The 25817-nt window shown below is 33.8% G+C and overlaps 1 protein-coding gene across 1 annotated transcript in view; it reads right to left on the bottom strand.

The window, feature by feature from the left end:
• LOC108226239 (protein FAR1-RELATED SEQUENCE 5-like) overlaps positions 1 to 25817 on the bottom strand; it is a 29237-nt gene that overhangs the window by 597 nt on the left and 2823 nt on the right. The window contains exons 3-5 of the mRNA XM_064092046.1: positions 1359 to 2223; positions 753 to 1029; positions 110 to 673 (exon numbers count right to left, since the gene is read on the bottom strand). Of these exons, the coding sequence (XP_063948116.1) occupies positions 110 to 673; positions 753 to 1029; positions 1359 to 2223 (1706 nt within the window). The remainder of the gene's footprint in view (positions 1 to 109; positions 674 to 752; positions 1030 to 1358; positions 2224 to 25817) is intronic.

Below are 25817 nucleotides of genomic sequence, written 5' to 3'. Positions count from 1 at the left end.
AGTAATTGAATAAGATTAGAAAAAACAGGAATACTCACCACTGAAAAAAGATACATAATTTCACGGAAATAGAATTATTAAGAAATTACAAATAATGCACTAAGATTACCTGAAACAGAACATCTTTCATTTTAACATCCTTCATTACATAAGTTTTAATGCCATTTGTTTCTGGCCCAATACTTTGAATTCGCATGTCATCACGAGCTGCCAAGATCTCCTCCTGCACTTTATAAAAAACGGAACGAGTGTACAACTCAGAAGCATCATCTTCAAGATAGAGTTTTGAAACTAGAGCGGGTTTTCCAGATCTACACTCGTGATTCAACCTCTTTGTTTCTGAGCGCTGCTTATCCATTGCACTTTCAAATCGAATGTAAAACTGACACAAACTACTACCACTTTGATGAAAATGACTGAAGAAAAAGTTTTCACTTTCGGATCTCGATGTCGTCCGAATTAGACCATACATTGGTTTATCACGAAAATATGCAGGGATCCACGACTCTCTCATATCATACATATCTGTCAGCCAACGATTATCTTCTAACTCGAATTCTTTTATAACTGATTTCCACCCTTCCTCAAACTCAGCAGCCTCTATAGTAGAAGACCATATAACATTCTTCATTTTCCCCATAAATTCAGTTTCTTTGCACAAAAAGTTGCCAAGCTGCACATGACGAAAACACACACATTAACAAAACTAAATAGGACAAAAGAATCACCAAATCATATTAAACATAGTATACCTTGGCAGGGAATTTTTCGGTTATATGCCACATGCACAAACGGTGCCTAGTGGCAGGAAAATCATCAGTTTCTTTAAAACAAATGGGTACAGCCTGCTTCATTGCTGGACATTGGTCGGTCACTATACAAACAGGATTCCTACCCATAGCTTTCAATAGTGCTTTAAATGCCCAACTAAAATGTTCAACATCTTCTTTCGAAAGAAGGGTCGAGGCAAACGTCACACATTTGTTATGTTTGTCCACTCCGGTAAATGGAGCAAATATCATATTGTACCTGCCAAGAATGATTGCATATAACATGGCAGCTAGAAATAATCACCAGGAAGACAATTAAAAATCACCATCTAATAGTATCACAATTTTGCTTCATACTCCGAGTGCTTATGAAATTCATGTTAACTCAAGTAATAAGCAGAATATTGAATAACTCAGATAGTTTCAAATTCACAACACACTATGTTAACAAAAGCACATGTATTAATAAAAAAGATAACTAAACTGATTTTAAAGCACTTGGTAATATATGATAGCAATAATAATGAGTCCTAAACAGCAAACATCAAAAGGTTTGGTCAGGTGACCAAACTTTATAATTGAACTCACTTGTTCGTGTTGAATGTTGCATCAAAAGATACTGCATCGCCATAGAGCTCATAATTTCTTCGCGCCGTAGCATCAGCCCAAAACAGTTTGGTCAGGTGACCATTGTCATCAACCTCATAATCATAGAAAAAAGAGGGATTTGTTTCTTGATTAACTTTAAATTTCTCAATAACCATTTCACCGTCATATTCACCAACAAATCCTTTTAGATCTCTATCAAAATTCCTATAATCTCTTGACGTGGCTCCAACATTCTCATATCCCCCAACCATCTCTTTCATCAATCTAAATGCCTTGCTTGCACCAATATTAACTTTACTCGCATCAAACACAAAATTCATAGAACACGTAGACATTTGACGATTTCCTCTTAAGAACTGCCTACAATCTTCGGAAACCAAGGGGTGATTGTGTGCTTCAACAAAGCGAAAAATAAAATATATATGACCAGGTGCAAATTTTAAAACAAGTTTCGCATGACATCCACACCTACCAGACATAGTCCTCCTCCTCTTACCCAACTGAGTTGTACTTCCCTCAGAACTACTGTTATTTTCACTATTACCAGACCTACTACAAACCAAATACTTGCTTATTATGGTACCATCATCGTGTTTCTTCTCAGCACTACGACGAATATCAAATCCACACAATCGTGCATACTCCTTATAAAAATCAATACCAGATTCAAGATTTGCAAATGACTTGTTCAAACACGGCTTCAGATTCTCATCATCAACAGTATAAGGAACATAATACGTATGTCCACCAGGACTAACCGTACAACCAGAATCAACTTCTTCGATGTCATTTGAAGAGTAACTGTCCGTCTCCATATCACGTAAATCATCAGCAAATCCAATACCTATAACAAAAGAAAATCAAAGTTAAAGCTAACTGAATTCAGAAAAGGCTAATACATAAAAAAATCACCTCAAATGCAAACAAAAATCACCACATCAAATTATTGAACAAAATCAAAAATCCTATAAATCAAATTATTAGACAACTCAGAGTAAGTGAATTGTACACAAAATCACTACAAATCACAACAGAAAATCACCGAATCAAGTTATCAAAACAGTTTCTAACAACAAATCACCTCATCATATTATCAAAACAATAAAAAAATCCTATATAATCATGTTGTTATGCAGCTCAGAATACTTTAACTATAAACAATATCACTGCACTTTACAACAAAAAATCACCTCATCGAGCAAGTATAAAACTCAGTTACAAAAATACATCTACAGTGACCTTTACACCAAATCAATGCTCAACTAAAACAACACTGTCTTTAAATCACCTAGAATATGCTCCAACACATGCTCAAAAACTGAATTAATGATCTTCGAACAAAATCGAAACATAAACTACACTAAATTATCCAAACTATAAAGAAACTACCTTGATTTGAACTTATCTTGAGCAAATCTTCAGTAATCATGATGAAAGCAACGTAATTGAGGCGGAGTTTGAGCGAAGATAACGAGAGGCAGAGCGATTTTGAGGAGAGAGAGACAGAGGTTAAGTTTAGAGAGAGAACTGCTAACCGAAACTAAATCAGAAAAAAGTGAAAAGAAATGGCTTTTATATTTTTATTATTATTAAAAATCAACGTCTCAGATTTAATGTGGTTTGTAATATTTGTAGGGCTGAGATTAGATCTCATATCTCATATAATTTGGAGTTCTCATGTGAGCACAAGCCTATATATATATATATATATATAAAAGAATCCTAATAAATGAAATAAAATTTGGAAAATGAAAAAAAAGTTATAAAGACTAAGGTTGAACAGTAAACTAAATAAGTCTAAAATGATTGAACAAAATAGATTAGATTAGTAAGACAACTCCAAACTAGATTAACCTAGGAATGCACTCAAAATATCAGCAAGGTGCAACTTTTTCTCATTTTTATTTACCGCATCTTAACCATGTGCCATCATTTAATTTCAATATTCTGTTGGGTTATTTGGTCTACTTACGTGTTCTCCTACTTCGTACTCCAATGGAGTACTGGAGTCGTACTCCTTTAAACCAGATTTTACTAAAAGCTGCAACGGTTTACTAACTTTCACACATGTCGCATACTACGCACCCATCACGTGCAACTTTTTCTCAGTGCAGCTCACGTTACTAGTACTTAGTACTTTCATAAAAAAAAAACTTTCTACAAATACTCCCTCGGTCTCCCAAATTCTTTTCATTAAGTTTAGGCACGGAGGTTAAAAAATTTGTATGAAATAGTGGAAAAGAGAAAAAAAAGTAGATGAAGTGGTGGGACGTATTGATTTTTATTATATACAAGAGAGATAACGGAATAAAAGTAGTGTGAAAAATGAAGAAAAGTGGGAAAGTGGTAGGACCCATTAACTATTTTAGGAATGTTTTATAATGTAAAGAAATGAGTGGAACGTCCAAAAAAGGAAACCGTAAAGAATCTAGGGTACGGAGGGAGTATCATATCATATTTCAAGTGAATTTCACTACACCATAGATTGGCTATACCAGTCACATTTACATAAACTTGAGATAAAATGTTACAACTGAGATGACAAATTATATAAATTGCAAGGACTTTTAAAATCATTGCAAATGAAGTGCAAAAATTGGAGGGAGTTAAAAATTAGTATTCTATTGCAATGGATATTGCTCAAGCATTGTAATACATCCGAATTTTTGGCCTAAAAAATTGGCGGCTTCTAAATTGACAAAGTGAGAGCTTTAGATTTTTTTTCCGCATCTTTCCAAAATAGAAAAATAAGAAAATATAAATAATTCAGACAAACAACCCCGACTTAACACTCTCAGACATAAAACACTCTCACAAACACTCTCAAACACTACAAGAAAAACAGGCTCAGACAACACCTTTTAGACAACACTACAAAAAAAAAACGTTGCGAAAAAGGAACACACAACGGTCGTTTTCTTGACCTCAACTAACCATTGTCTAAACCAGGGTCATACTACCGTTTTTAAAAGCGTTGTTAAAAAGTATGCAAAAAGATTTGTTTGACCCAACAGTTTATAAACACCATTGTTTTTCTAAAATTCACACAACGGTCTGTAAAACCGTTGTTAAATATTATAAAATAGGTTTCCTAAACCATTGTAATTAGCAAAGTCATACAACGGGGATGACTAACCGTTGTTAAGTAATAAACAACGGTTGGAGAAACATTTGTGTTTATAGATATTACACAATACTCCGTTGAACAGTTGTAAAGAGTTTACAACGGTTTATAATTCTATTGTGTATTCTTTTTAGACAAACATTCTTGGTAGCATTGTTCTTTAAACTTCACACAACAGTTTATCTTTTATTATGTGTTGTCTTTGCTTTGTTAAGACATGTCCTTTCTCATAAAACCCTTATTAATACCATTATAATTTTTTTAAAAAGATAAAGAGAAAGAGTGAAGCCCCTATCAAACAACTACCAAAACAGTAAAGAGTAAATTTGACCATCATCAAACATCAGTATAGAGCAAAACATCATCATGAAACCAAACTTTCGAAATTACACTTAAAAACAACCATCACACCAATCATCAAGACCAAATATTTGAATTGTGGGTTACAAGAATGTGGAATATGTAAAAAAAAAACCATCATTCTAGTTGAATTCGTCCATCTACATCACGCATGTAACTAGCATACTCGTGCAAATCATCATCTGGTAAATCCGGAATAGAAAAACTCAGACACAAGCTCAACTTCAACGGATCCCTCATTTTCATCTCCAATATCATCGTAGTGTTTTCTCTCGAGAAATTTCAATACCACGGACCATGATTTTTCGAGGGGGTCATCAATATAACAAACCTGCTTAACATGTGTTGCTAACACAAATGGATCATGCAAAAAACTAGACTTGTCAAATTGACTAATATATATCCTAGTTCATCAGTCTTGATCTCCCTATTCATATCAACCCATTTATACAAAAAAAGAGGGATCCTAAAGCTGTTACAGTCCAACTCCCATATAATATTTATAACTCTGTAGTATGTATGTGACGTATTTCTGTTGGTAGCATGCACAATCATTGTTTCAGCATTTACACACACTCCACTACATTAAACTTGACGTGCATCATCCCGAGACTTAGTGCTAAATGGAACCCCATGTACCTTATAACCGCTGAATGTAGGCACATCTCTGTTAGGCCCGTCTGCAATCCATCTTATCTCGTGCGGCATCTCTTTCCCATCTAGTAAATATGATGCAATCTGTACAAATATAAAGATACATACAATCTGCACGTTTATAATAATAGAGGTAAATGGTTAATTATAAACAATAAAGCATTCGTAAAAACTTTTCTTTAAACAATTTATTTGACAAAAACCATTCTCATAAGGCTAATCAGAAATTGAAGATCACCTATAATCCTTTGAGTAGTAAAATGTTTTACAGTTGTCCATTGTACTAAACCATTGTCTTTTCAAAAACTGCACTATCTTTATGATACCATAAATTGTTGACTAAATTGAAGCAAGACAACACGTCCTCTTACAGACACTATTATGGTAAAGAAGATTAACAACAGGTTATTACCTAAGAAACACTTGATTTATCACTTGTTTTACAATAGGTACGCAATCGTAAACCATTGTGCCATCCAGCATTCTCACAACATTTTTAAAAGAGTTTGCTCTTGTCTTAACCAGAGACAGACAACGATCGTGTACCGTTGTCTCATCCTAGGATCAGACGGCATCTCAATACTCAACAGTATTTGAGGGTTTCAAACAACGGGCAAAAACTGTTGTCTGCTTTCTTTTCTCATGTAGTGCAAACAGATTGAAACTCTGAAGAAATTTCAGCTCGCGCGAAGAGGAGGAAGCAAGCTCTAGGAAGATTGAGGCTCCGAAAAGGTACACATTGATCATCTTCAAAATACCCCCAAATCGATTAAAAGTTTGAGTATATATAAAACAGATTATGCTTGTTCTTGGTTTCAAATCTTAATCGAGTATGTTTATAACCAATCTTGTTTCTTGTTCTCAAAATACAGTTTAATCGATTGTACATGTATGTTCTTTGTTGGGGGCTTTCAACTGATTATGGATTTTGTTAATGGGGTTTTCCAACTGATTAGGGATTTTGATGTGATTATTTAATACTAACTTTGTTAGTGTGGATTGTTAGGCCTTGATTTGATCAATAGACTTAAGCGGAAGTTTATCTATCGATCAATCAAATATCAAATAAGTAATTAATTAACAACCAACCGGATTCAAATCAACTCAGCTCTTATTGATTTATATAAGAACTGTGAAAATACCCTCTCTCAAGAAAAACAACGTTCTCAAGAGCTGCTAGCTAGGTTACACAAAATATTACTCGTGTTGTGCTCCTTACTCGTATCTTCGTAAGACCTAATTATCCGTGTTTATATAGTACACAGCTTCTACAATTACTAACTTGATTTACTCAAACAGAAGTATATCTCTATAAATAAGCTATATCGTATCAATTTTCTTTCTTCCCTTATCAAACTCAATCTGCAGATACTGATAGTACTCGATACTGATCAAGTATCCGCATACTGATGAGGTTCCATCAGTTTATGATGCGGCCATCAGTTTCTGTCAACTGCATTGTTCCTTGTCGCTTCACTTTGATGATCTCCTGATGCATAAATGAATCTTCCTACGTAACAATCTCCCCTAATTTATACTTTGTGAAATAATGCATAAATTCAAATGATTCATTGATGCCAACAACTTCTTTTGAATTCTTTATACCTTTTTGCTTCAAGATTGATATCTTTCTTTGTTCTCTGTCAGCTTGTTTATGGCTTCCATTGATTTCTTCTTCTGTTATGTTAGTAATTTCTGCTTTCTTTTTTTCTTCTGAAAACTTTGTTCTCAGCTTCTATCTCTTCTTCTGTACTTCTGAAAACTTTGTTCTGTTCTGTCTTGAAAAGATAATAACCACTCGCATTTAATCACTTGCATTGAATTAAACAATAGTTACCATTTGAATAGTTTTCAGCTTCCTTATGAATTGTACTTGAGAATTCAGCTTTGTTTTCGTATCTGACTTTTACTTGAGATTTTTAACCGCCACTTGAGCTTTGTTGGGTAATAACAAACAATATTCAGCTTTTTTTCCAAGATTCTTTTGATCATCTGTAAGCTTTGAATAATTTTGAACTCCTTCGCCCCCTTTTTGGAAATCATTGACCAGAGTGAGTGTTCAGTCTATCAATAAGAATAAGAATCTGTATATGTAAACATTTGTTATATAATGCTAAATCTCTCTATTCTTTTCAAGTGATCTCATCACTTCTCACAGTCATACTTATATTACTATAAAGAGTAATATCGAACTCTCGTATGCATAAGCAATACTCACATACTCAAAACTACCTCACCTTTTGCCAGTTCAGGAGACTTCCTTTCTATTGAATCTATTCACTAAATTATTTTCACACAACTCAGATGAAAAAGAATCAGTCTCTCAGCAATTTCAAAGAAATAAGAGGTGCATAAGAAGGGTTGTGGTCATTCATATAAATAGGGGTTTTTTTTGATAACAAAGATCTATTTGTAATCATACTGACAGTTTAGCAACATACCTTTGAAAAAGTAGTTCCAGAAGTTTCAATATCACCAGTCTCTGAATTTTTGTTCATTGACTTCTTTTTCATACACTGTTCTGGCTTCTGGTTCACTTTGAGAATCAGATTCTTGTGTGCTTCTGGAGTTTGATAATAAGCTTCTGTTTGACTTTGAGAAACAGGTTCTTGTGTGCCTCTCCAGCTTCAGCTCAATCTGCTACATCACTTTGAGATGCAGGTGCTTGTGGGATCTGAGGATTAACATGATCCGCTTCACTACTTTAAAGTTAAGGTTCTTGTGGGATTTCTGAAAGGCATATGTTTAGCCTATTTGTATTTAAAAGAGGTACAACTCAACTCAGATAAGAAAGCTCAGTAAAGAGCAAGTTATCGGAATCCGTACGAAGAACGTCAAATGACTTATGAGAATTATATGTCTAAAGAATTCCGGGATGCTGCTGCACACCACTGAAAGAAGTTCATTAATATGTTCAAGCCTCAGTGCACAAATAATCTTTTGTGGCACGTCCAGGAGTTCAGAAGATATAAAGTTTATATACTTTATTTATTCAGAAGGTTCTATTTGATAAAGAAGAACTTACAAGACGAAGATCCGACGAACAAGCCAAATCTCTATTGTTTATTTGACGAAGAATATTTGATTTAACTAGACACAGATGAACCAGACAGTACATCTGTGTATCAGTTACTCGGATTAATTATTCGACGTCAAGCAAAAGTGGTAGTTCAGTCGATTGACAATTCAAGATGAAGTTATTAAAGTTTCAAGAAGACCAGAAGCTTTTCTGTTGAAGAATTGGTGATTAAGTATTTTATAGTTTATCATTTCACTTCTCTAATAATTATATTAATTGTGTAATTTATTTATTAAGTTAATTCACTCTCGAATTAATTTAATTTATGAATTTATACAATTAACTTAATTAAGTGAATGATTTCTATTTAATATTTATTACAAAATATCATTTAATTCACCCAAATCAACTCAGCAAGACAAACCAAAGGTTTGTCCTACCGAATTGAAGGCAGGCCTCAAGATCCCAGCAAGACAATGCCATGATTTGTCTTACCGAATGGTTAAAGAAACTCAGCAAGACAATGTTAGGGTTATACTGAAATATTCGTTTGAAGTATATAACAAATATTTGAGAATCTTGAATGCATGTTTTCACATTGTCTGTATATTATATGTAGACAATTTAGTATCAAATGGGATAACAGAAGATTAGATTGTCAAACTCCTTATATAATATAATAAAGGTTCACAGTCTAGATGGTGTTAGACAAACCATTGGAACGACTGAAGTATTATTTGGAAATAGTTTATCTTGACTATTGAATAATACTTATATACTTTGTGTATATTGAACGGGATCAAAATAGTAGAATAATTGTTTCTTTAATTCTGACAATAAAAAACTAAGATTCTACGATGTTATTATTGCTTAGGTTCTTAATCCGGATATAGTGATTGACACTTGTATTTAATGCACATGCCTTGATTCATACATGAAGTAATTTATTTTAAATTATGAATTTATGTATTGGGCAATAACATTATATACAGAGTGAGATATTAACTATAAAAGGAAACCGTGTCCGAAAAATATATTCGGGTGATGATGTCCTCTTGAAAGCTCATAAAGATAATTATGCTTTAGTCCTGCAGGCAGATTTGTTCTTGCATAATTATAAGGTTGAGTGGATGATCAAGGATAAAAGATATTGATTGAATTAATTGTCAGAAATTAATTTAATTAATGGACATGCGATATCTTAAACATGGGGAATTTATAAGCAATTAATATGGGAGCCGAATTAAATAATTAATTTACGGAATTAGGAAAGGTAGTGCAAATATTAATTCTTTAGTGGATTGAATTAATATTTAATGACATTGGCTCTGGCGCGGAATGTCATTGGAAGGCCTGACCTAATGGTCCATGATCCATATTGTAGCTTATATATATTCTCGTTCTTCTAAAGCTGAAAGATACACCAAAAACGAATTCATCATAGAGTTTGAGAGAGGCACACGTTTTCCTCAAGGAGACAGCTAGGGTTTTGGGTTTTCGGAGCTTTAAGGAGAGGCACACCTTGGGAGATCGAAGGCCACACTTCGTCCAAGGAGAATCAGGAAATACAGTAGAAGACGTGGATTTGAATCGCTTGCGCCGTAGAGATTAAGGTTAATATTCTGTTCGAACTTTTAATTAGTATCATAAAACGCAGGCCAAGGTCCGATTGTTCCTACAATGGCATCAGAGCCAGGTTGCGGTTCTGCGTTTTATAATATGTAGTCCATGTCATGATTATATATGCAGGTATATAATGGTTCTGTGATGCAAGTTGTTATCCACTATTATGGCCGTGTTTTAATTCTGTTATGTTTGGATTCCACGTGGTTTATCGTGGCTGTTGTAAATCACGAGGGTTGATCGAGATAGTTTAATCTTGTAATTCAATTTGTAATTCTTTTAGATTATGATCTGATGTAATAGAATAGGCTGGTTCGTCTGTACAATTTGTATGTAATTGTTTGATCAACGGGGCTGCAAGAAACAGAGATCTTCCGCTGCTGTGATCTGTTTCCGTTGCTATTTAGGGTAACTTTTGCATACGATGTTCGATTTGGGCCCATAATACCTTTTCGGAAACGGCAGAACGAGTCCATTTTGTGCAGTTTTTCAGGGCGTTCTGAGGCTGTTTAGGCCTCCAAACGGGCTCTCGAAGTTTTCCGGAATTTTTCGAAGGATGAATTCGAAGCTGTTTTTTCCGGGGCCATAATAGTGGATGTGTTTTTATTATGTTTTACATAATTCTTGATTATTGTTATTATGTGTTTCTTGTCTTTGTTGTTATGCCATGTGATGCTAACCCTTCGCATGCTAGAATGACATGGACATGGGGATGTTTTTAATTAATGCTTTAATCATGATAGTATGCTGCCATGTTATGTGTTCTTGTGTTGCTATGACCATGATAGTATACATATGGACTTCGAAGAAATAACATAGGGCGATGCATCTAGATTAAAATCCTCTAAGTAAATTCTAAGTGGGAGAGTGAATTAATATGATACTAAATCCCATGGTCTCCATCATTGTTTGTTTGTAATTTAACATAAGACGAATATAAATTATGTATACGTCACCCATCGTGGCATGTAATTTATGGTGTCTATAATGTTATAGATATTACTGGAACAAACTTCTTAAATTAATACAAATAAATACGAATTTTCTTTATTTCTGATTTGGGGCGATTTCTAAGGCTTATGGGTATTAAGTGAGACCGATGTGACTCCTCCACTGCCTAAAATTCAAACCATTGACGAATATTGAATTGAAGTGTTCTATTCAAAGAATATTGGAAGGTAGACATGCCACCCATCGTGGCGTACCAAGTTCCATAGGTTTCGGATAATTTAAGATTTGATGATGGTATACACTTAGCTACGAAAAATAATATAGACCACCCCAACGTGGCTTGTTGTTTAGTAATAGGACCGAAGTAACGTTTAAACAAATTTAGGTAGTATACATGTCACCCATCGTGACATACCAGAAACTTATGGTGTTTAAATGTTAGTGCATTTAATTTTAATAATTGTTAGAGGAACCAATAGGTCTTAATTTTAATGCACCCTTTTTATGTGTATTGTGATTTTTTCGTGCATGATTCTCAGGATAAAATGGGCTTTAACCACTGTTCACCATACTTAAGGATAACAAACTTACCGGACCTAACTATATTGAATGGACACGTAATTTGGACATTGTGTTGACTGCTGAGGAGTACAAGTTTTGCACTTATGAACCCAAGCCTGAGCAGCCTGCTGCTGATGCTCCTGATGAGGATAAGGAGTATTATAAGCGGTGGACAAAGGCTGATGAGATGTCGCGATGTTACATTCTGGAAGCAATGTCGGGTGTTTTGCAGCATCAGCATCAGACTATGGCCACTGCTTCAGATATGCTCTTTAATCTCAAGGAACTATTTGGAGATCAGAATAGGGCTGCTAGGCAAGTAGCCATGAAGGCTTTAATGAACACTCAGATGGCTGAAGGTACACCTGTAAGGGATCATGTTCTCAAGATGATGTCAAATCTAAATGAGATAGAGATCCTTGGTGCTGAGCTTGACGAGGAAACCCAGATTGACATTATACTTATGAGCTTGCCCAAGAGTTTTGAGCCGTTCCGCTTGAATTACATCATGAACAAGAGGCAGTATAGTCTGGCGGAACTGCTGACAGAACTTCAGGCAGCTGGAGGATTATTTCGGCAGAGTGTTCAAGTGAATGTGGCTGAGAAAGGTTCTTCCTCTAAGGCGAAAGGCAAATAAGAAGAAGAAAAAGGCTCAGACACAGAAAGCTGTGAAGGTAGTGAGAGTTCAAGGTGGTGTGAAAAAGCCTAAGGGAAAGTGCTACCGGTGCAAGCAGTCGGGTCACTGGAAACAGGATTGTCCTCTTCCTAAGAAGACAAACAATACTGGTATGTCTCTTTCTCTAGTTACAGAAACATTTATAGCGGCTATATCTACGAGCACTTGGTGTTTAGATACAGGAGCCACTGATCATGTTTGTAACTCTATGCAGGGGTTCCAGCAATCCAGAATGCTTAGAGATGGTGAGATATACGTGTTCATGGGAGATCCTACGAAAGTAGCAGTAGTTGCAGTAGGAGTTATTCATTTATCTTTTGATTCTGATAGGATTTTGGTTTTTAACAATTGTCTTTATGTACCTTCTTTTAGAAGAAATTTGATTTCGGTTTCTAAACTTGCTTTAGATGGTTATAATGTTTGTTTGGATCGTAATGTATCTATCATGATGAATAAACGGATTATATGTTCTGGTACATTGCAAGACAATTTGTATATAATTAATCCTAGTCAACCTGCATTGCAACTACAACATAGGGTATTGAACAACACATCTTCTCCCTCTACTAAAAGAAAGGAACCTTCTAGTTTGAACCAAACATATCTTTGGCACTTGAGATTAGGTAATATTAACTTGAGGAGGATTCAAAGACTGGTAGTAGATGGGCCTTTAGGCTCATTGGTAGTGGAGCCATTTCCAGTTTGTGAATCCTGCTTGGAAGGTAAAATGACCAATAGGCCTTTCAAGGCAAAAGGGAATAGAGCCAAAGAAGTGTTAGAATTGGTTCACTCTGATTTATGTGGACCTATGAATATCCAAGCAAGAGGTGGTTATGAGTATTTCGTCACTTTCATTGACGATTATTCTAGATTTGGGTACGTTTATTTGTTGTGCCGTAAGTCTGAGTGCTTTGATAAGTTCAAAGAGTACAAAGCTAAAACGGAGAAGCGACATAATAAAACTATCAAGTCACTACGATCAGATCGTGGTGGCGAATACTTGCTTGGGGAATTCAGGGAATATTTATCAGAGAATGGGATAGAATCCCAGTTGACTGCACCAGGCACACCCCAGCAGAACGGTGTAGCAGAGAGAAGGAACCGGACTCTTTTAGAGAGTGTTAGATCGACGATGAGTTATTCGGATTTATCCAAGTCATTTTGGGGACATGCCTTAGAAACAGCAGCTTATCTTCTGAACTTAGTACCTTCTAAGTCGGTTCCTAAAACCCCTTTAGAATTGTGGACCGGGGACAAACCGAGTCTGAGACACATTCGGATATGGAGTTGTCCAGCACATGTGCTGAACAAGAACGCGACTAAGCTAGAATCTCGTACAGAAGTAAAGCTGTTTGTAGGCTACCCCATAGGAACAAAAGGTTATTTATTTTATAGTCCTAAGAATCGGGATGTCAGTGTTAGCACCAATGCAAGATTCTTAGAGGAAGACTATATAATGAATCACAAACCTATGAGTAGTATCGTTTTAGAGGAACTAGTAGGAGGGACGAATAATGAACCTGTAGTACAAGTAGAACAACCACAGCAGACTGTACAACCTGTCACTAATACCGCACCAGTTCCTCGTTGTAGTGGGAGGGTTGTTCGACAGCCTGACAGATTCATGTTTTTGGGAGAGTCTTCAGACTTGGTCTCTGGTGAACATGATGATGATACCCGGACATACGAAGAGGCAATACAAGACAAAGATGCAAATCTTTGGCAAAAGGCAATGGATTCTGAGATGGAATCAATGTATTCTAATCAGGTCTGGTAGCTCGTGGAACCACCCAAAGGTGTAAAACCTATTGGATGTAAGTGGGTCTACAAAAAAAAGAGGGGATCAGACAAAAAGGTTAAAGCCTGGAAAGCAAGACTTGTTGTGAAAGGGTATACTCAGAAAGAAGGTATCGATTATGAGGAAACCTTTTCGCCGGTAGTCATGCGTAAGTCAATCCGTATTCTTTTATCTATAGCAGCTCATCTCGATTATGAGATTTGGCAAATGGATGTCAAGACAGCTTTCCTTAATGAAAATCTTGACGAAACCATCAATATGCAGCAACCAGAGGAATTCATTAAAATAGGCCAAGAGCATCTTGTATGTAAGCTGAAGAGGTCTATTTATGGACTTAAACAAGCTTCTAGGTATTGGAACATTCTCTTTGATCAGGCAGTCCAGTCGTATGGATTTGATCAAAGTCCAAGCAAAGCATGCGTGTATAAGAGATGTGAGGGAAATGCAGTGGTTTTTCTAGTGCTTTATGTTGATGACATTTTACTCATTGGAAACAATTTTAAGATGTTGTCTTCAATAAAGGCGTGGTTGTTCAAACAATTTGAAATGAAGGACTTAGGTGAAGCAGCATACATCCTTGGGATCAAACTTATAAGGGATCTCAAGAAAAGGATGTTGGATTTATCTCAGGAGCCCTACATAGATGACGTATTAGCTCATTTTAAAATGCAGGACTCCAAGAAGGGTAATTTACCCTTCAGAAATGGAGTTACTCTATCAAAGAGTCAGTGTCCTTCGATACCCAAGGAGATAGAGAACATGAAGGCAGTTCCTTATGCTTCGGCATGTGGAAGCCTAATGTATGCAATGTTATGTACGAGGCTTTATATCTGCTTTGCCGTGGGCATGGTTAGTAGATACCGGTCAAACCCAGGACAGGAACATTGGACTGCTGTAAAAGCAATACTCAAGTACCTGCGAAGGACTAAGGAGTATATGTTAGTTTACAAGTCCTCTGATTTATTGCCTCTGAGATATACCGATTCAGATTTCCAGACAGATAAAGATAAGAGAAAGTCCACCTCAGGATGTGTTTTTACTTTGGGAGGTGGAGCCGTAATATCGATGCAAGTACAAAGACATGCATTCATGACAAGAAAATAAGCAGACATGATGTTGAATACACATGGCAAATAATCAAAGATAAGACAAGAGCAAGACATGCGATTATGCAATTCAGAAGATTCGGTACTCTCTACTTAAACCAATTAACACAAGTGCAACAGGTAGCAAGTAGAATTACATATATTCAATAATCTCCTAAAAGCATAATGATCATAGACAAATTAATAATCACATTATCAATTCATATTAATCCCACTCTGTTGTTATATGGCATTATACTATCTCTATTACCTAAGTCAATTTTAGATCTAATCATGAAGTTCCAAAAGTTCTACTAACACAAGGTAGACATTCCATCATAGAAAAAATACATTCCTTAACAAACAATTCAAATAAATAAGAAAATCAAATGTTTTAACAAAGTTAAATATGCTAGGATCATAACCCCTAAAACTAAGAGTCGTGTTCCAAAGGAAAGCTTCTAATCTCACTATTGCAAATAATCAAATCCTAAATATTCATACACATGTTAAGAATCTGCTAAAGACACATGCACAAGATTATCATCAAACCTAGTTACAAGAGAAGTGATCTAGCATACTAGTTCAACATTATTTATGGTGATGCTATAATGCTTGTGCTTGTGTGTTGAACAATTCTACTCAGAAATTTATAACATGCTTTGAATATAAAGAAATATGTATTGCATAGTTAGAAAGAATTCGTACCTGAGATGTGCGAGTTGATTCATCTTCAGAGAATGCTAGGATAGCCAGATAAGCATAATCATCCTTCTCACCAGCAATTGATCCATCTCACACCTTTCCTTAAATAGCATAAGAACTTGTTGTGATGCTTCTTTCAAAACAACCACTTCGATTCCAGACAAATCCGATCGTCCTTGTTTGTCGAGGCTTCAATATATATAGAAACCCTTCTTTGCTAAAGATACCAATCAATATTGTGTGTACTAACCAACTCAGTTTTCAAACAACCTGTCGAACTGAACCCCGAAGAGTCTCCACTTGAAACCAATGGATTCCATCTGAATCTGACTTGACTGAACCTCTCAGACAGTGTTATGCTAATCTTTGAAGTTCTGTCCTCATATTCTTCAAAAGTGTTAACTTTCGTCGACTTGAGCTTCCTCAAATTCAGCAGTTACAAACTCTTCTGTTCAATCCTAAGGTTCTGACATAAATGCACGAAACTGATTTTGTGTGGTAGTAACTCGATAATTATATCCTTAAACCTCCACAGTTTTCTGTCTTTGATCTCAGATGATTCCAGATAGATTTAGTATTGGTACAATTCACTGAGTAATTGTATATCCCTGAACCACTGAGTCATATTGAAATCCCTTGAAGATTCTTCGGCAAAAAAACTTCTCTTTTCCTACATCTAGTGGTACCATTCAAAGTTGACATTCCGAGCCCTGGGAAGATGCACTATTGCAGATGTAGCAAATTCTCATCCTGATCTGGTGATCTAATAATCAAGTTGGAGTAATTTCTCAGATCAAGGCCTGAAGTAGGGCTGAGCAAAAAACCGAAAGAAACCCGAAACCGAACCGAAACCGGCAAAAACCGGTGAAAACCGAGCCGGGAAAAACCGATCTGAAACCGAAAAATAAAAAACTGAACCGATGTTATGGGTTCGGTTCCGGTTATTGGTTAAAACTGAACCGAACCGATTATTTAAATAAATAAATAAAATTATAATATATATTATATAATATATATTATATGAACCTAAAAAACAATTAAGATTGCTTGCTTAATTGTTTATCCACTGCACTGCTCTTAATTGTTTGAAATGGTAGTCTTGCCATGAAGTGCAGTTACAGCTTAAATGTTAGAACTTATCTGTCTTGGCTCATTTTGGTGCCTGTGTTAGTCTGCAAGTAAAATTCTAGTACACAATGTTTGGTTGACAGTAGTACTTGCTACTACATTTCTGCTTGTTCTGTAATCAGTTGCAATTCTTAATGCCAGAAATGCTTTACTACTTGTAGGTTTAAAGTTTCACGAGTTTGTGTTTTTTAAGCTTTCTCTCCACAGTTATCACATTGTGATATTTACTTGTATCTTTGGTACAGACTTGAATTACAAAGGATGTAATCTGACTTCCTTAGAAATTTTATTTTTCTTTGGCCTATTCTAGTTGTATTAATTATTATGTATAGATTACGCGCATCAATTTGTCTCGTTCATATATTATTTTTCATTCTTATATTTGTCGGTTTTGTAACCGAAACCGATCCGGTTACAACCGAACCGAGGTTTTTTAAACAGAAACCGAATCCGAATCCGAACCGGCGATTGTGGTTTTCGATTTTAAAAACCGAAGATATATGGTTGCGGTTCCGGTTTTACCCGGAAACCGAGCCGAACCGGCCCATGCTCTACCCTAGCCTGAAGTACCTTCTTCAAAATTCACTGTCAGTAGTGTCCAATCAGTCTTCAATAGAATATTCTTCGAATCACAATCAGCTTTGTTGAACATAGAAAAACTGCTTCTAATAATCCTTTGAGAAATCTATTAGATTGGGTCATCAATGTACTTCCATTACCAGTTCTGAGAATCTGGTATTTGAAAACCCGGTGTTTTTCTTGTAATCTGTCAGCCTGATCTGTTTCAACTAAATGTTAATCTCATTTGTCTTGGAGTAGAATAATTAAAAAAGGTTACGAGACACTTGATTATTTAAACTAAGTTTAAATTATAAAGAAAATAAATTTAAAAATAAGTTTTAAAAGATGAAAGAAAATAAAGTATAAAATAAACTTAGTTAAATCTATAAAGTAAATTTAATTATATTTAAAAAATAAATTCAAATAAATTCATAATAAACTGAGTAAGTTTAGAACAAATTTATTTCAAATTCATTTAGTAAATATATTAAAATTTATTTGATAAATTTAATTTTTGAAAATATTTAAGTGTCTCGTCTCCAATTAAATCATAGCTTCCAGAACAAACTAAATTGAACCATTGAACTTGAACTTATATCCATAATCAGTTAAATGCTCTTAATTTATAATTTATATTTTAACTTAAATTTAAATCATAAACTATAAAAATTTAAATAATAAATATATAAAATTTATGATAAACTTAATAAAATCTAAGAGTAAACTTTACAAGTCTAAAATAAATTTTAACAAATTTATTAAATGAATTTGATAATGTTTATAAAATAAATTTAATCAAGTTCATAAAATAAATTTAATTAATTCATAATAAACTCAATTAATAAGTTTAAAATAATTTAAATCAAATTTATAAAATAAACCTATTTAAATTTAAAATATAAATTTATAAGTCCTGGTCCAAAGTTCAGTATCCAAGAGATAATCCTTGCTTAGGCCTACGGACAAATTCAGCAACACAAACCGGAAGAACATTTCCCCTAATCAAATATCAAAAGCTAGGTTTTTGATTTTCCGTACGATAAGGATCCTGATTTGTATATCAATCAACCTGGCTCTGATACCAATTGTTAGGTCCAAAGTATCGTAGAAGGGGGGGGTTGAATACGATACTCACTACAATTTAAAATTCTTTCGAATCGTGCGGATAAACAAATTGCAGTCCTGTAATGGGTTTCGTGTTCCGGATATTTATTGGGTCGGTTTCTGAGGATATGAAAATATTAAACCAACACACAATATTTTCCAAAGTATATCTGTATATTGATAAATACCTCGAAGGATGCTATAAATCCAAACCCGAAGGATGGTTACAATGGCTACTACTACGTACACTCACAAACCCTAAATATATATATATATTACAAAACTAAGCTATGATTTATTTGTGTGTAGTAGTGTTCAGGCACAAAGTCATTCCACCATAAAGGTGGTGGAGAGTGTGTGTAAATTATGAACCCACATCTCAAGTATTTATAGATTTCTCATTAACTAACCATGGTTAACGTCATAAAGCCAAACTTGCGCCGAAAACATATACATGTATATGTATTTGAAGTTGCACCAAGGATGCTCACCAGTGTAAGACTTGAACTTAGAAGAATTCTAAGGCAAATCAAACTTGCTCCTTCATAGACACACTTTCCCTTGTTCTCTCTTGAACTTGCGCATCCTCAGTACACAGTGTGATAGAAAATGACTTAGAAAAACTGAGGCATATTTGAATTTGCGCCTTCATGAGTTCGCCCCTCCAGTGCTTCCTATGTGTCATGCTTTACTTAGATTTTCTAAGTAACCTTACCAACTTGCGCCACATGAAGAAGCCTTCACCTGATCTCTCTCTTTTGACCCCATGTTGACACTTGCGCTTATTCCTTCCCTGTGATACAGTGTGTTCATGCCTTAGCTCCATTGATCCATCTGTAAGTTGCCCCAATGTAAACTTGCGCTGCTCTGTGTGTATACAGTGTTCATATACATGCAAACCCTAGGGTGCCCTAGACAGATGACATCATCACATGCATGCAAACCCTAGGTAGTAGTAGACACATGACATCATCCCAATGCATGCATATAATATATAATATAATATATTATGTTGTGTTTATATTAATAAATAAAAGTATATATAAATACACACACACACACACACACACACACACATATATATATATATATATTCTTTATATGAACATATAATAATATATATGTACATATATTAAAATATATTCTCATATATTTAAATATATATATATATATATAAATCACTTTTGTCTATATATATAATATATAATTATATGTAAATACAAATACAAATATATATAAATATATATAGAGATATATATAGTTATTTATAAATATAAATATAAACATAAATATATAAAGAAAAGTATATATAAATATATACATATATATAATATTTACATAAACATATAGTAATATATATATATATACACATATATTTAAATATATTCTCATATATTTAAATATATATTATACACATATAACTATGTGTAAATATAAATATATATATAAATATATATATATATATATATATATATATATATATATATATATATATATATATATATATGAAGATATATATAACTCTCTCTAAATATAAATATATTTATGCACATAATATAATATAAATATATATATATACACCTAATTATATAAATGTTTATGTAAAATATAAATACATATACTATATACATATATATTTATTTAAATATATTTATACATATAAATATACATATACAGGGTAGCACTCCATAGCATACCCTCTTATATAGAGTTACGTAACACACCATTATAAATATACACATATTATATATTCTATTATATTTTTTATGAAATATAATTGCAAATTTTGATTATTAAACCGAAAACGAAGTTATACAATTTTTTTATTCCAAAGATCATCTAAAATTATGCAATATCTCAACATGATTCTATAACAGAATAATAATCATCCAGAATTATTCTGTTGTAGAATCAGTTTCGAAAATATACTTTTTTTTCATCAAATTTCAAGTGTTAAATTACTTAAAATAGATATATTTTATAGTATTCTATATTAGAATCACGTTTTATATGTATTTTATAACAGAATTTATAATAAAATTGATGATTTATAGTGGCGCACTGTGTAACTCCATATAAGGAGTCCCTCTCTGGAATGTTGACCTACATATACATATGTTTACAAACATATATACATATATAGGGTAGCACTTCATATCATACCCTCTTATATGGAGTTACGTAGCACACCATTATAAATATATACATAATATATATTTTATTATATTTTTAATGAAATATAACTGCAAATTTTGATTATTAAACCGAAAACGAAGTTATACAATTTTTTTTATTCCAAAGATCATCTAAAATTATGCAATATCTCAACATGATTCTATAACAGAATAATAATCATCCAGAATTATTCTATTGTAGAATCAGTTTCGAAAATATACTTTTTCCCATCAAATTTTAAGTGTTAAATTACTTAAAATAGATATATTTTATAATATTCTCTATTAGAATCACGTTTTATATGTATTCTATGATAGAATTTATAATAAAATTAATGATTTATAATGGCGCACTATATAACTCCATATAAGGAGTAACTTTCTGAAATGTTGGCCTACATATATATTATACATATTATATTTAATTAAGTATACATATATACATACATAAAAATATATTTGAACATATACAAATATATAAGTGCACACATATATAGATTGTAACTTCCTGATATGGCTTTCTCTAGAAGCTTGACATATGGCAGTTGAGAAGTAAGCTTTGGCAAAGCTTGCAGAGGCTAGGCATTTGGCTTGTCTTGGCTTTGGAACAAATGACTTGTTTTGACTTGATCAATTCTTCGAGTGATAATAAATACTTTGCAAACTCCGTATGTGCTGACGCTTAGTGCACTGGTTTGGTTCACAAGCGACTAACACTGAAGTCACACATTGTACATTCTTTGTCAGCAAACATTGATCAGTCGGTTTTGGGTTAGTTTATGCTTCAATTGTTGATTGTAAATAACCAACCAAGATATATAAAAATATCTTGCTTCAGGGGTTGCACTGACATCTTTCGAGTACTTGGACAACATCTTCATTGCTTCTACAATCTTGAATACTTCAATCTTTATTCTTCACTGAGGCATGAACATATTAATGAACTTCTTCCAGTGTACTTATTCTTTCAAGACTGTAGATGGCTTCTTCAACTTTTGTCTTCGTATCTTCCGATTCCGGTGTAGACGTAGTGTTATTTACTTGTCCTGTTCAATTGTTGAGTTATCATCCCTATGTACCAGATAGGGTTGTCTTTACATTTAGACTTACACCTACCGAAGCATTCAAGAGTGCAAGTGGTTGCTTGCAAGACAATCACTTCTATTGTCTTACTGACCTCGGCCAAAACAATATACAAGATTGTCTTGCCGAAGTCTTGTCTACTGCCAAGACAATTGCTTCGATTTTCTTTCCGCCGAATGGATTAAGGTTTGTAAGACAATTCCATGAATTGTCTTACCTTCCCTTCATTTGTATTGCCCAAGGATTTAATTGTCTTGCCCTTGTAGTATTTGTCTTACCCTTGCTTGAATTGTCTTTGCAACCTTGTAATTGTCTTATCTTTAATTGTCTTTCAAGTTCAATGCTTTGCCTATAAATATGACATTCATTCTTCATTTGTAAGTGTTCATTCACTTTAATTTCAAAGCATTGTTAAGCTTTCAAGTTGTTCGTAACTTGCTTGTTATATCCACAGTTTTCTGTGCTTTAATTTGATCACTCGGTTGTTTTAAACCACTAATCTAGAATATACCCTGTCGAATTTATTCTACGAACATTAGTGGACATTAAAACTGAACCATATTAATTATATAACGACTTAAAACATTGTTATATTAATTAATTAAAATCTGATTAACAAGTTATATTCAATCAGATTTACTTCCGCGATTATTTGGTAACGATTGTATTCAACCTCTCTTCTACAATCGTATCGGGACCTAACGATTGGAATCAAGATCGGTTAATACGAATACACCGTATCAGATCCTATACACATTATGTAACGTCCAAATAATTTTATATTCGAAAATTTTATTCCAAAAAATATTTGTGATTTAAAATTATTTTTCCTTCAAATTCTAAATCTCATCCAAACACTATACACTTTTAAATCTTCAGAATGAGTACACAAAAGATCAGTAGCATTAAAATCCCACCGTTCAGCAAAGAACACTTTGGCCTATGGAAGAGGCACATGTTACTATTCCTCCGAACTGCGAACAGAAAATATATTGGAATATTAACGAAAGGTGTTTCTACTCCGATGAACGTCATATCAGCATAAGAAGAGGATGGTGTGTTAATACCTCATAGAACTATTCCAAAAGAATCTTCTGAGTATACTGATGAAGAGAATGAACAGATGAACTTAGATGATGCTCTTCAACTAATTTTGGTGGAATCTATAGACCCTGTTATGTACAATGCTGTTGTTAATTGTACAAATGCCAAGCAAATCTGGAATACACTATAGATTATAAACGAAGGCTCAGAAGAGGTTAGGGAAAACAAGAAAGAGATATTGATGACTCAGTATGAACAGTTTCATTCCAATCCCGGAGAAGGGATTTCAGAAGTGTTTATTAGACTTAATAACCTGATTAATAATTTAAATTTGAATGGGAAATACTATGACAAGAAAGAGATTAACATGAAGTTTCTCTTAAAACTTCGTGAACATCTGGAACACAGAATCACTGCAATTAGAGAAAGCAGAGATCTAAATGAGATATCTCTGGAAAAATTCTATGGAGTTCTGAAGACTTATGAACTGGAACAAGTTCAGACCAAGCAGAGATATGGTTGGGGTAAATGTTCGCACAAAATCACGCAAGCGTACGTGGTCACAAGTAGTATAGAATCAAATTCAGTTCGTTCCCACAGAGACTGGTGTATTCAGAAATATGCACTTATGCACCAATGTATGGCTATTATTCAATGCTCAGACAAATAACAATTTGGTTGGTTTTATCTAAATTAACTAAATCAAGTTGAATTATAACTAAGAGAATTAAAATCGAATTACTAATGAGAATAAAACATGGGATGTTAGGTCCAGATACGATTGTAGAAGGGGGGGTTGAATACAATCGATACCAAATTGTCGCGGAAGTGAATCTGATTGAATAAAACTTGTTAATCAGATTATGATTAATTAATATAACAATGTTTGAAGTCGTTATATAATTAATATGGTTCAGTTTTTAATGTCCACTAAAGTTCGTAGAATAAATTCGACAGGGTATATTCTAGATTTAGTGATTAAAACAACCGGGTTATCAAAGCACAGAAAACTGTGGATATAACGATCAAGCAAGTTACAAACAACTTGAAAGCTTTACAAATGCTTTGAATATCAAAGTGATGAACACTTGAAATGAAGAATACTAAGCCATATATATAGGCAAAGCATTTGTACTTGTAAGACAATTGAAAGACAAGACAATTATAAGTAGCAAAGACAAAGTGGCAAGGGCAAGACAATTGCAGATTGCCTTGCAAGCACAAGACAAAGCAGAAAGACAATTTTAATAGCTAGCAAGACAATTCAGAACTTCGGTAAGACAATGTTAATTGCCTTGGCAGGATTTTACTTTCGGCCAGACAATCAAGGATTGTCTTGTAAGCTTTCATTCGGTCAGACAATCCAAGATTGTCTGGGAAGCCACAGACAATGTCTTGCAGGCAACATCACACAATCGGTAAGACAATTTGAGATTGTCTTGGCTGATGCCTACAGCAAACGGTCAGACAATGAAATTGTCTTGCAGACAATCACTTCGGTCAGACAATCCATGATTGTCTTGGAAGCCACAGGAATTGTCTTGCAGCAACTCCAAACATTCGGTAAGACAATAAGGTTTGTCTTGCATGCTTTCCTGCAACATTTGGCAAGACAAAATGAATTGTCTTGACAGACAGATTAAGTCACTCGGTAAGACAATCTCATATTGTCTTGCTGAGTTGATTTAGATGATTTGTTGATTATATTAAATAGAAAATTATCCACTTAATTAATTTAATCATATAAATTCATAAATTAAATTAATTCGAGAGTGAATTAATTTAGCAAATAAATTACATAATTAATATAATTTTTTGAGAAGTGAAATAATAATCTATTAAATATTTAATCACCCATTCTTCAGTAGAACTGCTTCCCGTCTTCTTTAAACATTAATAACTTCGTCTTGATCTGTCGAACGAACGAACCACCAAATCTGCTTGACTTCAAATATTTAATTTGAATAACTGATACACAGATGTACTGTCTGGTTCATCTGTATCTAGTTAAATCAAATATTCTTTGTCAAATAAACATTAAGAATTTGATTTGTTCGTCGAGTCTTCGTCTTGTAAGTACTTCTTCATTAAATGGAATCTTCTGATAAAATAAAGTATAGAAACTTTATATCTTCTGAACTCCTGGACATACCACAAAAGATTATTTGTGCACTGAGGCTTGAACATATTAATGAACTTCTTTCAGTGGTGTGCAGCAGCATCCTGGAATTTATCTGACATATAATTCCCATAAATCATTTGACGTTCTTTGTACGGATTCCGATGACTTGCTATTTACTGAGCTTTCTTATCTGAGTTGAGTTGTACCTCTTTAAATACAAATAGGCTGAACATATGCCTTTCAATCTCCCCCTATTTGTTTGTTAACATAACATGCAAATTTCCTAGAGGATAACTCAACTAACAGATAAGACAAAGATTTAAACAAAGGAATGTAAATAGCAAAAGTTTATGGCTTGCATTAAACATTAAACCATGATCATAAATAGATTACAAAAGGATGTTCCTTGAACATATCTAACAAATATCCTAATGAATCTATTCACTCAGAACGAGTGACTTCTCCTTCTTCAGCATCTGAACAGTGAATAATTGGAGTAGAAGGCTCATTCTGAGTAGGCTCTTCAGCTGCAGTGGATTCTCCACGCTTCTTTCTTTCACGAGCCAACGAAAGATGATATTGAACTTCTATGTCCACAGGGTCTTCGATGAAATCTGCTGGCTGAGATTGGTTGATATACTTCATCTTTCTGAAGTATTGTTGAAT

The sequence above is a fragment of the Daucus carota genome, chromosome 4 (assembly GCF_001625215.2).
Source record: "Daucus carota subsp. sativus chromosome 4, DH1 v3.0, whole genome shotgun sequence".
Classification (NCBI taxonomy): Eukaryota; Viridiplantae; Streptophyta; class Magnoliopsida; order Apiales; family Apiaceae; genus Daucus; species Daucus carota.
This window is presented reverse-complemented; position numbering and strand designations above follow the sequence as displayed.